Raw genomic sequence first — 12,842 nt, 5'->3', positions numbered from 1 at the left:
TGATGGCTGGATGTACCTTGAAAATGTGCTTTTGCAAGATGGGGCAGAGGGAAACCCATGGCCAAGGACAACAGGATGCTCCCTGGGCTGGGTGTGCTTTTATTCCACATTATTCCCTGTGGAAACTCCCTCTGCAGCCATGTTGCTGTAACTGGGATATGGGAGCCTGGTCTTGTCCCCCTCAACAAGCAAGTCACAAAAAGCAGCTTATTCAAGCAACTTAAAAACAAATAAAAGCAGCATAACCTCTTTTCTTGTGCTTTGTGGGCAGCCATGTATATATATATATATATATAATCAGTGGAAATTCTGCCAAACTTCTTGTTTAAATATTGGAGCTCTGCTTATTTGTATTGTTGGTGGTCCCCACGAGGACCTGCTCTCCTTGCATGGGGATATTGTTTAGAATGAAGCCTGGGCTGGCTACTTTGGCATTAAAATTCCGTGCTAGCCCAGAGCTGACAATATTGAAGCTGTGCTAAACGTGTGTACGTGTAAGTTCATTAAATGGGTGCTGACTGTTGTTACACAAGTACAGCAGTTGAGTGCTTTCTGTATTAACCTTATCACCTGATGGGCAAAAGAAAAGGTTTAACTAAAGCTTAGGACTAATTGAACAGTATTTCAGCATTTTCTTATGTAAAACTGGTTCTGGTCTATTGTTTTTATTTATTTGCAATAACTGTGCTCATTCAAGTTTGTAATGACACTGCCATGGGTGAATAGAATTTGCTTTAAGTATTATTCTCCCTTTTCCTATCTCCTGCCTTCTCTAAACTGTGTCTCTCAGGAGAAAATCTGCAACAGAGCCTGGTAAAAAGACAACTCTCTAAGTACACAGTCATTTTGGGGAGATACGTTCCCAAGCTGTGTTTTTAAAATTACTTTCAGCAGTTCCTGTTTATTTTCTCGGCCTGCCTTGGGTATTTCCTGTCGGGATGAGCACTGAGCGTGGAGCTGGAGGAGATAGGAGAGAAAAAGCCTCCCGAGGAAAGGTGGGAGGTGTCTCATCATCAAGACACGGCGCAAACCAGAGCACTTTCTTTGCTCGGTTGCCACTAGAGTATGCTCTCGTGCTACAAGTTCCAGGGATTTTTTAAAAATAAATCACTGTGTAGCACGAGGCCGTCTTCCAGATGCTTTCCACTTGCCCCAGTGGTTTTTTTTTTCCTAAGTAATACTTTTTTTTTAATTGCTGTTGAGCACATACTCAAAGCTTTGAGAAAGCCTGGAGGGTCGCTCTGTGGTGAGGTGAACCTACCTTGGGTTTGGACAACTCCCAGCTTCCAGAGCGTGGGTGAAAACGGCCAAAAAATATCTTACCTGTGTCTAAAAAACCACAAAAAAGGAGGTTTGCACGTCCTTCCTGTCTTGGTCGGACCCCTGGGTCATGGCTGATGAAGAAAGGGGAGGCAAATCTCACGAATTAATAGGTTTCTGCTTACAGAAGAAACATGTAAATTCCCCTTTTCAACATAAAGTGTGCCTGTAATCCCAGCCTTTGAAATGGTGGTAGTTATTCAGTAAGATAAAGGCTGCTGTGAGCCTGCCCTACCACATTACAGCAAAGTACTTTGTCACTGGCACCCTAAAAGTTCCAGTTTCTGCATGACAAAGATATAAAACAACTTGCAGGACAATTAAAGAACAGTTTGTCCTCACCCTATTATTACCAGCCATTCTTCCACGTTTCGATATTTGCCTGTAAATTGCTACCTCCCCCATCAATATAATTGTAATCAGCCATGGTTAACATTTGTCTTTGGATGCCTTTTCCAAGGGAAACACAAAGAAGGAAAAATACGGCAAAGAAAAAAGCCACGCTCCGGATAAAGAGCCTCGCCACCAGCCTGCTTTCACACACAGGCTGCGCACTTTGCTGCTAAAATTACATTTTAGGAGCCCCAACGGGCTCGGGAACAATGACCCCGCTCATTTCCATAGTGACAATGGCTGGCGGAGGATTGGAACATGTCTTTTTCCTCTCCCCGATGAACCTCAGCCAACAACGGCAGAAACCCGCCAAGGAGTTGAGTCCGTGGAAGCTCTTGGTCACCCCAGAGCTGGGAGGTTCCCTTTGGGATGGGAGGCAGCCACTGGGCCCTGCTGTTCTCCAGGTGGTGTTCACACCTTCAAGCACCGGTTCCTTCAGGCAGCCCCAGGGACTTCTGAGTGGGTCGAAACTTCAGCTTTCCTGCACAGCCCGGCTGAGTGCACAGAGCGTCCCTAAATTCATAAAATTGTAGATGGTTTGGGTTGGAAGGGACCTTAAACCCCATCTCATTCCACCCCCTGCCATGGCAGGGACAACTTCCACTGTCCCAGGTTGCTCCAAGCCCCATCCAGCCTGGCCTTGGACACTTCCAGGGATCCAGGGGCAGCCACAGCTTCTCTGGGCAACCTGTGCCAGGGCTTCTCCACCCTCACAGGGAAGAATTTCTTCCTAATACCTCACCCAAACCTACTCTCTTTTAGTTTGAAGCCGTTCCCTCTTGTCCTATCACTCCATGCTCTTGTAGGACGTCCCTCTCCAGCTCCCTTGGAGCCCCTTCAGGTACTGTAAGGCCACAATGAGGTCACCCCAAAGCCTCCTCTTTTCCAGGCTGAACAACCCCAACTCTCTCAGCCTTTCCTCACAGCACATCCCTCAAATCATCTCGGTGGCCTCCTCTGGACTTGCTTCAACAGGTTGATGTCCCTCCTGTGCTGGGGGCCTCGGAATTCCCTTAATGCCTTCCTTGGTTTCATCTTCCAGGGGTTTTGTGCCGCTGTTTCAGCAGGGCCCTTTGGCAGCAGCTTCTCCAGCCCCCAGAACACGACGTGTGTTTCCCCAGTTGTGTCAGCCCTTAATCCTGCTCTTTCTTCCTTAATAAATGCAAACCTAATTTTCTAACGTCTCCACTTAGATCTAATCCATGAGGCTGTTTATTATCCTCGTTACCCTCTTCTATACCTTTTTCATTTGTATTCAAAACCCTCTCTTTAATCTGTCTCAATTCTCCAGGTATGGCCTCGCCGCTCTTTCGTACAATCCCATAATGATTTCCACAGATGTGTTTTAGTCCTCTATCGATAGGTCTCGGGATGTTATTTGCCTTCCTTAACTACTTCCCGCAGCGGGAATCGCTGCTTTTAATATTCTGTGTGCTGACACCTTCAATCTTTTCCTTCACCAGCATCTTTTGCCACCCCATCCTGGGGTTAAATATTTATTATCTGTGTACGAGCACACTGGGGCTGTGGTGGGGAGCTGCAGCCTGCACCCAGCACTGTCCGAGGAGGGGTTTGATGCGACAGAGAGCGGCCAGAAGGTGCTGATCCTTAAAAAACCTCGTCCTGAAGGGACGATCCCAGGAGCGAGGAAGAGGCAGGACGCGCTCCGGTCCCCTCCTCTCCCCCGCCTCTCCGCGGTGGTTTCGCCCCGTCCCCCCCCACGGGCGTTGGTCCCGCCCGGCCGCCCGGCCGCACTCACTGTCCGCCACGCCCCCTCCGGCTGTACCAACTCCTTTCATCAGGGGAGGATAGAAGAGAGCCGGAGGCCGCGCTGAATCGCCTCACCGGGGTTGCGGCTCTCTCTGTTCTCTGTCTGAGAGCTGTAGATAAGGAAAGTCCCCAGAAGGCGGTTTGGGAAGAGAGAGAAGGCGAGCGGGACAGGGAGGCACCCCCCGCGAGGCGGTGGATGGCACAGCCCGCCCGCCCCGCGCGGCCGAACCCGGAAGGTGGCGGTGCACATGGGCGCAGGGGCCGGGACCGGGACCGGGATCGGGACCGGGATCGGGATAGGAAACGGGGCGGGAGGAGCCGCCGGGGCGCTGGGCACTGCCGTGGCTGCTCTCTACACGGCCACGCTGCCGCCCGCCCTGCCCGGCGGGGATGCGGGTAACGTACCGGGTCGCCCCAGCGGCGAGGGTGGGGACCCTCGGCCCGTAGCGGCTGGTGCATCGCCGTCAGCCTTCGGCGGGCGGGGTGGGGGGATGAGCCCTTAGGGACTGGTGCATTCCTGTCACCCCATGAGGTTGCTGTCACGCCACAGGAACTCGTGTATCAGTGTCACCGCTATAGGGTTGCTCACCCCGGAGGAGCTGGTGCACTGATGTCACCCCTGGAGGGTTGGTGTCACGCCTTAGGGTTGTCGTCCCAGAGAGTTGCTCACTCCGGAGGGACCGGTGCATTGTTATCACCCCATAGGGTTGCTGTCATCCCATAGGGATGCTTATCCTATAGAGGTTGGTGCATTGCTGTCTCCCTTGGAGGATTGCTGTCACCCTGTAGGGTTGTTGTTACCCTATAGGGTTGCTCACTCCAGAGGGGCTGGTGCATTGCTGTCACCCCATTAGGTTGGCGGTCATCCCATAGGAATGCTCATCCTATAGGGGCTGGTACTTCACTGTCACCCCATACGGTTGCTGTTACCCTATAGGGACTGGGGCATCAGTGTCCCTGCAGGGGGTTGCTGTCACCCCGTAAGGATGCTCATCCTATAGGGACTGGTGTGTTGCTGGCACCCCCATATGATTGCTGTCACACCATAGGGTTTCTCCCCCTTAGGGATGGGTGCACTGCTGTCACCCCATAGGGCTGCTGCTCCCATTAAGTCCTCGTAGTCGCTGATGCAGTACAGCCACTTTGGGGTGCTCACCCCACTGGGGTTGGTGCATTTAAAGCTCCCTATAGGGGCACTGGCCCCACAGGTGGGTGCAGCAGGGACACCCTGCATTGGGATGTGCACCCCTCGGGGCCAGGGCGAGTGCCCAGTGGGGTCAGCACAGCAAGGTCCCCCCTGGGGCTGGTGCCCTTGGGCCACCCCATAATAGTTTGCCTGTATTTGAGCCTTTCAGCAAAGGATTTAGCCGGGGGCCTTGGGGACAGCTGGTGACTTTAGGAGACAGATGTGCCATCCTGCCAGATGTGCTGTCACTGCTTGTGCCATCACTTTCCCTGGCCTGTGCAGCAGGGAAATCTTTGGATCTGCCTGTCTGGAAGTGCAGCTTCCTGACAGTGTCAGACTCTGAATTTTTGTGTTTGGCACTGCTGATCCCACAGCTGGGACAAAGTTCTCCTGTTTGGTCCTGCTGTGCTTTTACTGGTTTAATCTGGTCTTGCTTAAAAAATACTTTGGTTCTGCGTGTGTGGTTTGGGGATAGGAGGGCTTGGATTTTCTTGGGAATGTGTTGGTAATTTTTTTGGCATGGAACAAGCATCCAGGATACTTGTCATCCCAGAGCAGTGCTCAGTGGCTCTGTTTAACTCTGTGCCTCCTGGCCATCAGTGGTTTCAAGTCCAAGCTGTGCATGAAATTCCTTCTCAATAAACAGCCTTTTAATGAATGCATGTATTTTACAGGCTCAGGATGTATGGAGAGAGACACTGGCCAGGCTGGGTGTATCAATTAATATGCCATGATTGATATATTTACAGTTGTTACCATTTTGTCTTTTATTATAATTTTTGCCCTTTTTTTGTCTGTGGAAAGCACCCTGTGCTCTGAGCTGTTTATGCTGCACAAAGCCTCAGGAACCTGGTTTTTAATTGTGCTTGAGCCTAGGTTTTCCCTCTGGGATGCAACCATTAGCAGCCTTTGCAGAGAGGGATGCAGGTTCTCCTGATGATGCGATGGTTGAATGCTGGGATTCACTTTTTGTTTGATGTGGATTATCCCAGTAGACAGAGCGAGCAACCAAACAGCACATGGGTTCACCCCACTCTCCGTAGGTTACTGAGGTTGTTTTATCCCATTTTGGAAGCAGGAAGGGGGTTGGTCCTTGCTTAATTTCCAAAGGCATCCTGGTTCTTTGTGCACCGCTCCTCTGCCAGTAACTTTGGCCAGAGATATCGAGGACACCAACTGGGGCTGTGCCACAAACGGGGGTGCAAGCGGAGAGATGCCCCAGGATTGGGGTCTGGGTGCTTTAACAGGCTCCCAGCAACCCATGTTAGAGGGAATTCTGTTAGAGGGAATCTCTCAGGACAGTGTCCCCTGACCAGCCCTGTGACCTCACTCCTTGTCTCTCCTTATTTATTTATTTTTTTGAAATTTCTTCTAGATCTGCTGCCTGGCTTCCATGTGTTTACTGGCACTGTGCAGAGACAGGCTCATCCCTGCTGTCCCCTTGTGCCTGTCCCAGCCAGCATTGTGTCCCATCACATTGTGTCAGGACTTTTTTTGGCATTATTCCCCTGGTTTCTCATGGCTTGAGCATGGAATGCTCCAGCTGGAGTCTCTGGAATGTCTGTGCATGGCTCTGCTCGAGGTGTTTGATTTGCCTGTGCCTGAGCGTGGAGCTCAAACTTGTGCCACCGAAAAACCTGAGACTACTTGTGTGGGTAAAGAGCTGCTTAAGGATTTGCTGTATCTGCTTTCAGGCAGGGAGCCTAGTATTTTATTTTATTTTTTAAGCTATCTATATTCTTAATTGTTCCTGAAGTTTGCAGTAATCCAAAAGCGTCAAAGGCAGTCGGTATTTCCACTGCCAGCTTGCTCGTGTTGCTTAGTGTTAGAATAAAGAAATGAATGAGAGAATAACAGGGGGAGAATGAATTATACGTCAGAAACATCCACAGATGTTAAAACAGCTTAAAAAGGGATCAAATAAAGTTAAAAAAAAAAGAAAGAAACCGGCCAAATGTTCCCTGTGATGTTTCAAACATCAGCTCTGAATGTTGCTGGGGATAAATCAGAGTTCAGGCAGCACTGGGCCTGTTGCCTGAACACCTTTGTGAAGGAGTCAGGTTGGGCAGTCAGAAACTTGTTTACATCAGGAGTCATAGAATATTCTGAGTTAGAAGGGACCCACGAAGATCACTGAGTCCAACTCCTGGCCCTGTGGAGTTGGAGGGAATGAACTCTTCAGTTGGAGCCAGTGTCTGAAGATGTCACAGGTCATTCTGTCTTACAAGAAATACATTAAAACCAAGTTTGTGGGTGCTGTAGTTCTTCCTCTGTGTGTTTTGTTATTTAATATTGGTGTTCCTCACTCCTCCAGCCTGTGGAGGCTGTAAGGGATGCTCAGGTGTGTGGGTGGGAGGTGGAGAATTAACCTTCTCCAGAGTAGTGGGTGTTGTGTACTTATTTTGATTTTCCCAATGGAATTCAACAGGCCTGCAGCCTGGGAGCTTATTTTTTGCAGGTCTTTTTGTTTGTTTTTTGTTTTTTTTCCTTAATTCTTACAAGGCAAAGTTGTGCTGGTGTATTTCAGAGCTTGGCAGTGGCCTCCACCAGTGTTTTATTTATATTATTTTTGCAGCTTCCTGGTTGATTTGTGGCTGTATTTCTTTGGGGTTATTCTTGCCCTTGATATGAATGTCACAGCAGTGTGAATGAACTTTAATTTTTGTTGTTTTAGATGCACATATTTCTGTGTCCCAGAAGGGCTTTAATGGAGGTGAATCCATGCCTGGCTTGGGAACAGCATCCCTGGGATGTGATGGGTCATGGGCATCACCAGCTGCTGCACACTGGGGAACCCCCACAATGCCAAATTTAGGGTTTCCTTTATTATCATCATCCTTTGCTGCGTGCAGGAGGGTTGGTCCCTTCCCAGCCTCACCATGCCCTGGAAATGTTGGAGCTGCTGAACACTGAAGGGCTCAGAATTGGGATGTGTGGTTTTCTCATCACATCTGCTGTTGGGGGGCTGCCTTGCAATAGGGTGAAATTTTCCTAAAATAAAAATAGCCAGTGTTTGCAAGTGCAGGAAACTCCATATCTGAGAGATTTTGGTGCAGGAAGTGGCAGGTTTGGCCCCAGTCATTGCCAGGCCACAGCTCTAATTCTGCAGCAGTTGCCATGGGTTGACTTGCATCTTCCTTTTAAAATGCACCATTTACTGGTGGTGTCAGGATTTAAAGGTGCCATTTGTACAACCCCCCTCCTTTGCATGGCGTGGTGAGGACGTGATTGTACAGAAATTTAAAATATTGTTAATTTAGCTTTTAAAGCCACCGGCACCCTTTGTTTGAGTCTTTCCCATCTAATGATGGGACAAAGCTGCCACGACCTTGGCACTTGCAAAATTAGCAGGACCAGTAAAATTGGATTATGGAATTTGAGGGAAAGAAGGGAAACCAGCTGTAATTTTTAATTTTTTTTTTCATCCCTGAATGTGTTGTGCTTATTGAATATATTCAATGTATGTTCAGGAGTGGTTGCTGCAAAACGCTCCAGTGTCAAGTGCTCTAAAAATGCCAACTGCTCTGCTGACTGGGTCTTTGTGTGGCAGTTATTTGTCCTGGCATAAAATACAAACAAAATGCAAAATCTAAATGGTGTTTCTAATGGGAACAAGGTGCAGCATTCACTGACAGGTAAAGGAGTTACTTGTGAAGCAGAATTGCTTTAACATCAAGGGAGAGCAGCATTCCCAGATAAATGGATGCAGATTTGCACGATCAGTGATTTTATTTTTCCTCTTTAAAAACTGTAAAGCTCTGGTTTTGTGTTGGGTTTTTTTTGGTTTTGGTTTTTTTTCTGTTTTGGTTTTTTTTTTTTTTTTTTTTATGAGAAGCAACTGGGTTGTTGAACAGACAATGCAGCTTAGGCGTTGCAAACTGCAGTGCTTGAAAGTTATTGAGTCAGATGGTTTTAAATTAAAAATACACATACACAAACGTCTGCATTTTGAGTATCTCAGGCCATTCTTTGCCCGAGCCTACCTATATTTTCACTTATCTGTTCATAAAAGTCTCGCGAAAACATACAAAAGATATTTTGTGCAATGACATCAGAGGGAGAAAATATTCTTAGAAAATTTCATGCTGTTAAATCTCCACAGATTTACAGTTTTATCCAGTCAAATTAATGCAAAACCCCAATGCAAGCATTTGGATTTTGAAAACTTTGGAGGAGTGTCATTTCCTAATAGTAATTATTGGTTTTACATTATTTTTTCACAGGGGAGCTGATCACAGCCGCATATGAGCTTGGAGTAAGTATTAGTTTTATTGTTTAATCAATGCTCTCATTAACAGTTTTAGGAATTAAGGAAGTTTAATTAAGCATGGAGTAAAGTAGATTAATTTATTTTCAAACCACAGTTTTTACTAACTTATAAGTACAGCACGCGACAATTTACTTCAAGTTTTAAATCCAATTAAACTAAATTATAAAGCAAAGGCTTTACTGTATATACAGTAGCTGGCTTATTATCAACCCAAATTTTGTATAAGCTGGGGAGAATAAAATAAATCGGGTTAACAATTTTAATAAGTTTTATTATTTAATAAACTTTATTATGGTGCATGATCCCTTTAGGCAAGACCTTAGGACTGTCAGCGCGGTGGTAATCCGATAGCAGTGTGGTCTTTCAACTTGCTAACCAATAAAATAGTTGAGAAGCTGTTTTTTTTTCTTTTTAAAAAAAAGAGGAAAAAAAATTAAAAACAACAGCCTTTTGAATGACCCTAATATACTGTGAACCCAAACAAGGAGCCCTTTAAGGCACGCTAATGAAACGTGGCACCTCCTTTTCCTCGCCGCCTCGTTATTATGGGCGAGGCGTGGGGCCAGATCCACGGAGGAGGAGGAGGAGGAGGAGGAGGGAATCTTTGCGGGGCTGGGATGGGCACCGGGGCTGGGATGGGCACCGGGGCTGGCTCGGCGAGAGGAGCCGCTCGGGGCTGCCCCGGCTGCGCTGCTCCTCTCCCATCCCCAGCCTTTCCCCCCTTTCCAACCCCGTCTCGCTCTGTCCGTAGGTCGCCCACCCTCCCGGCTACCCACTGTTCACGCTGCTGGCCAAAGTGGCCACGGGGCTGCCCGTCGGCTCCCCCGCTTTCCGAGTCAATCTCCTCTGCGGCTTGGTGGGAGCAGCTGCCGCCTCTTTGCTTTTTTACACGGTTTTCAGGTAAAGTCCTCGGGGGTGCTTTTTCCTTGGCTTCGTGGTGCTTCCCCGGCGCCTCGGGACGTTCCCGAAGGCTCCCTCTGCTCCCCGCTGGCCTTCGGACCGGCGTTTCCACCCGCCCCCCCCTTCCCTAATTAGTTCCTCTGATTAACCTAACAGCAACTTAATCTGAATTTGACCTTCTTTCCCGCACAAAAGCCTCCCCCTCTTTATTTTTTTCCCCCTTTCTTTTCTGTTAAATAATAATAATAGCAATAATAAAAAGTGCACCCTTTCCCTTGCCCAGCCGTGACAGGTTGTTCAGGCTCATTATCACAAATCACCGCTCGGTTTAACTAACCAGAACTAATGAAGTTTGTCGTTCTCGAAAGATGCAGATGGTCTGTTTAAATTAACAGGATGAGCATCACCTATCGGGAAACCGTGAACTTGGTTTAATTGCAGCTCCCGGCGGAGGCGGATGGGCAGTTGCCTGCCTGTGGTACCCAAGGACCAGGGAGAGCATCCCTGCCTTTCCCTGCAGTGGCTCCGGGCTGGAGGGGATGTCCGGAGCCTTCTCTCCAGACCTTTCACCTTGGGAGGACCGGGAACAATCGGGATGCGCACGTGGTCGTGGGGTTTTATTAACCCTGCTCGTCTTTGATGTGCAAGTTCTGGCTGCTCTTAACCTCAGCCTGACCCATATTTGAGAGGATTATGGCAGCCCATATAAACAATTTCTGATGTTCTTTTGCAGGGAAAATAGGGCACGTTTTGAGGATGCAAATGGTATCGGGGCGCTTCGGGATGAGACGGGGCACTTCCTGACCGGGATTATTTTGACAAAAACCCTTTTCTCCCACATGTTTCCAGAGCTACCCCTCAGGAAAACCTTCCAGGGAGTGAAAGCAGCCTAGAAATAAGAGCAGGAATAAATGGGGAGGTGGCAGGGGAGCAGATTCTGCAGAGCCTGAGAGCCCTGAGCTCACTTAAGCTTTGTTCCATGGGGTTCATCTGCCCAGGTGCATCTTCCTCTGCTGAAGAGGAGTTGCTTTTTGCACATCACCTTGCACATAGCATCAGCTCCAAAGCACACCTACTGGAATTGCTTGACTAGTTCCTAAGTATTTCTGTAGGCATTTAAGGTGATTGCTTTCACTGGTGGGTAATATATGTGATTAAGTCAGCGTTATTTAATTTAATATCCTGTATTTCACAGCCTATTTGGGGAGCTGGAAGTGGCGCTGCCCTCCCGTGCACAGCACCCAGCACAGCGTCAGAGTACAACTCCATTCTGTGAAAAACTCCTGCAAGGAGTTGCTAAAGGTTTTCGATATTGGGTTCTGATTTCTTTTTTAATGATGGTTATTCCCGTTATTGCAGTTACTGGGAAGATCTTCCCCAGTTTTTAGTTGGAACCACGGTGTGACAGTTCCTTGGGTGCCCGCTTTGTGCTTTGGAAATGATGCAATCGTTCCTTTAGAGAAATAGGGATACAGGAGAGAAATGTCAGGCTAAATTTGAGAATTATTTTGGGAATTACTTTAGCGCTTCTGAAGGTTTGGGTGTTTTGTTGTTGTTGAATTGGATTTGGAAGACAGCGCTTCTGTCAAATTTAAAATTTGCACAAAGGAATGGAAAACCTGGAAGCGAGAGATGATAAAAAACTATTAGGGCTTACAGAAATTATTTCATAGATACTGGCAGGATCAATTATTCAGCCTAGCAGCAATTGATTTTTTTTTTTTTTAATAACTGTAGGGTCAAGTTTTATTTCCAAATGACAATGTTACATTTTTCCTTTCAAGCGTCTTAAAACTGGTTTATTTTTTGTGCCGTTCATTTGGCAAAAAAAAAAAAAAAATTGCTTTTTTATTTACTTTTAAAAGAAAAAAAATTAGAAGGTGTTCACTGGCGCTGTCTGCTTGAAGCTGTAGCTGTCTGGGGGTGATGTGGTGTGTTTTAAACCGGGCTTGTCCGTCCTCACAGAGAGACTAAACGGGTCTATCAAATCCCCCCTTATTTTTTGCATTGAAATAAAATTATCTGATGGGGTGACCCCTACGAAGTACCAGCGGAAAAATCAGCACCTGCTCCTCTCGCCGTGCGAAACGTGGATGTTAATATGAAAATATGTAGATGTTAGGAGTACAAATAATTGATGAAGTACACATCCTTCGGGAGCACCACGGTTCAAGTGGCAAATCTGCCTGCTCAAACAATAGCCACCCTTCAGCGGGGAGGAAGCCATCTCTATGGAAATGGGGCTGACGCTGCCCTATTGATCGAGTGAAGAAGACATTATACAATGTCAGTTGGGTTGTTACAATTTCATTTGTCGTCTGACCTGAACTTAACCTCTAAAACCTTTCTTTTCTCCCCGCCAGCCAGGCAGGGTTGCTGTTTACCCTCACACGGGGTTTTGCCTCCTTCCCTCCCTCCCAGCATCCCCGTACAGTAAATCTCTCCCTTTTTTTTTTTTTTATTAATTTCCCCATTGATTCTTTTTGTTTGAGTCATTTCCCCGGAGTTTATTCCTCGGCAGGTTGGGACAATTTTATTGCTTAATGAAAAGAGTCGTGGTTCCCTCTGTGGTGTTTGGGATGTTGTGGCACGTGCGGGATTAGGGTGGAATTTATTCCTTGAGCAGATTTCTCCTTTGCCAGGTGATGGCTGGCGGGATGCTCCACACAGGCAGCGCTGGGGTCGAGAGGATGCAGCCGCCGCATCGTGTCTGTTTATTAATTTTATTATATTATAATATATGAAATGATTCATTTAATTACATTATTTTTTTAAAGCCCTGGATTGTTCTTCTCGAAGCAAAATTATGTCGAAGCACATTGGTGCAGAAAGCCCTTTTGTCAGTAATCCAGACTATCGCTGAACGAGCCATTTGCTCCTTTGAGTTACTTCTCGAGTATGGATTTTTTCCCCCCCTCTGCACAGTCTTAATAAATTGCTTGTAATTATCGTAAAATGCCATTTACAAAGAGTTTTCTCGGACTGCTTGTAACTGAGGCAAAT

At 47.2% G+C, this 12,842-nt stretch overlaps 1 protein-coding gene across 1 annotated transcript in view; it reads left to right on the top strand.

The window, feature by feature from the left end:
* Positions 1 to 3,719: 3,719 nt before the first annotated feature.
* TMEM260 (transmembrane protein 260) overlaps positions 3,720 to 12,842 on the top strand; it is a 33,898-nt gene continuing 24,775 nt past the window's right edge. The window contains exons 1-3 of the mRNA XM_069018568.1: positions 3,720 to 3,879; positions 8,893 to 8,924; positions 9,691 to 9,839. Coding sequence (XP_068874669.1) covers positions 3,732 to 3,879; positions 8,893 to 8,924; positions 9,691 to 9,839 — 329 coding nt within the window. The 5' untranslated portion in view covers positions 3,720 to 3,731. The remainder of the gene's footprint in view (positions 3,880 to 8,892; positions 8,925 to 9,690; positions 9,840 to 12,842) is intronic.

Source organism: Aphelocoma coerulescens, chromosome 5 (assembly GCF_041296385.1).
Source record: "Aphelocoma coerulescens isolate FSJ_1873_10779 chromosome 5, UR_Acoe_1.0, whole genome shotgun sequence".
Lineage (NCBI taxonomy): Eukaryota > Metazoa > Chordata > Aves > Passeriformes > Corvidae > Aphelocoma > Aphelocoma coerulescens.
This window is presented reverse-complemented; position numbering and strand designations above follow the sequence as displayed.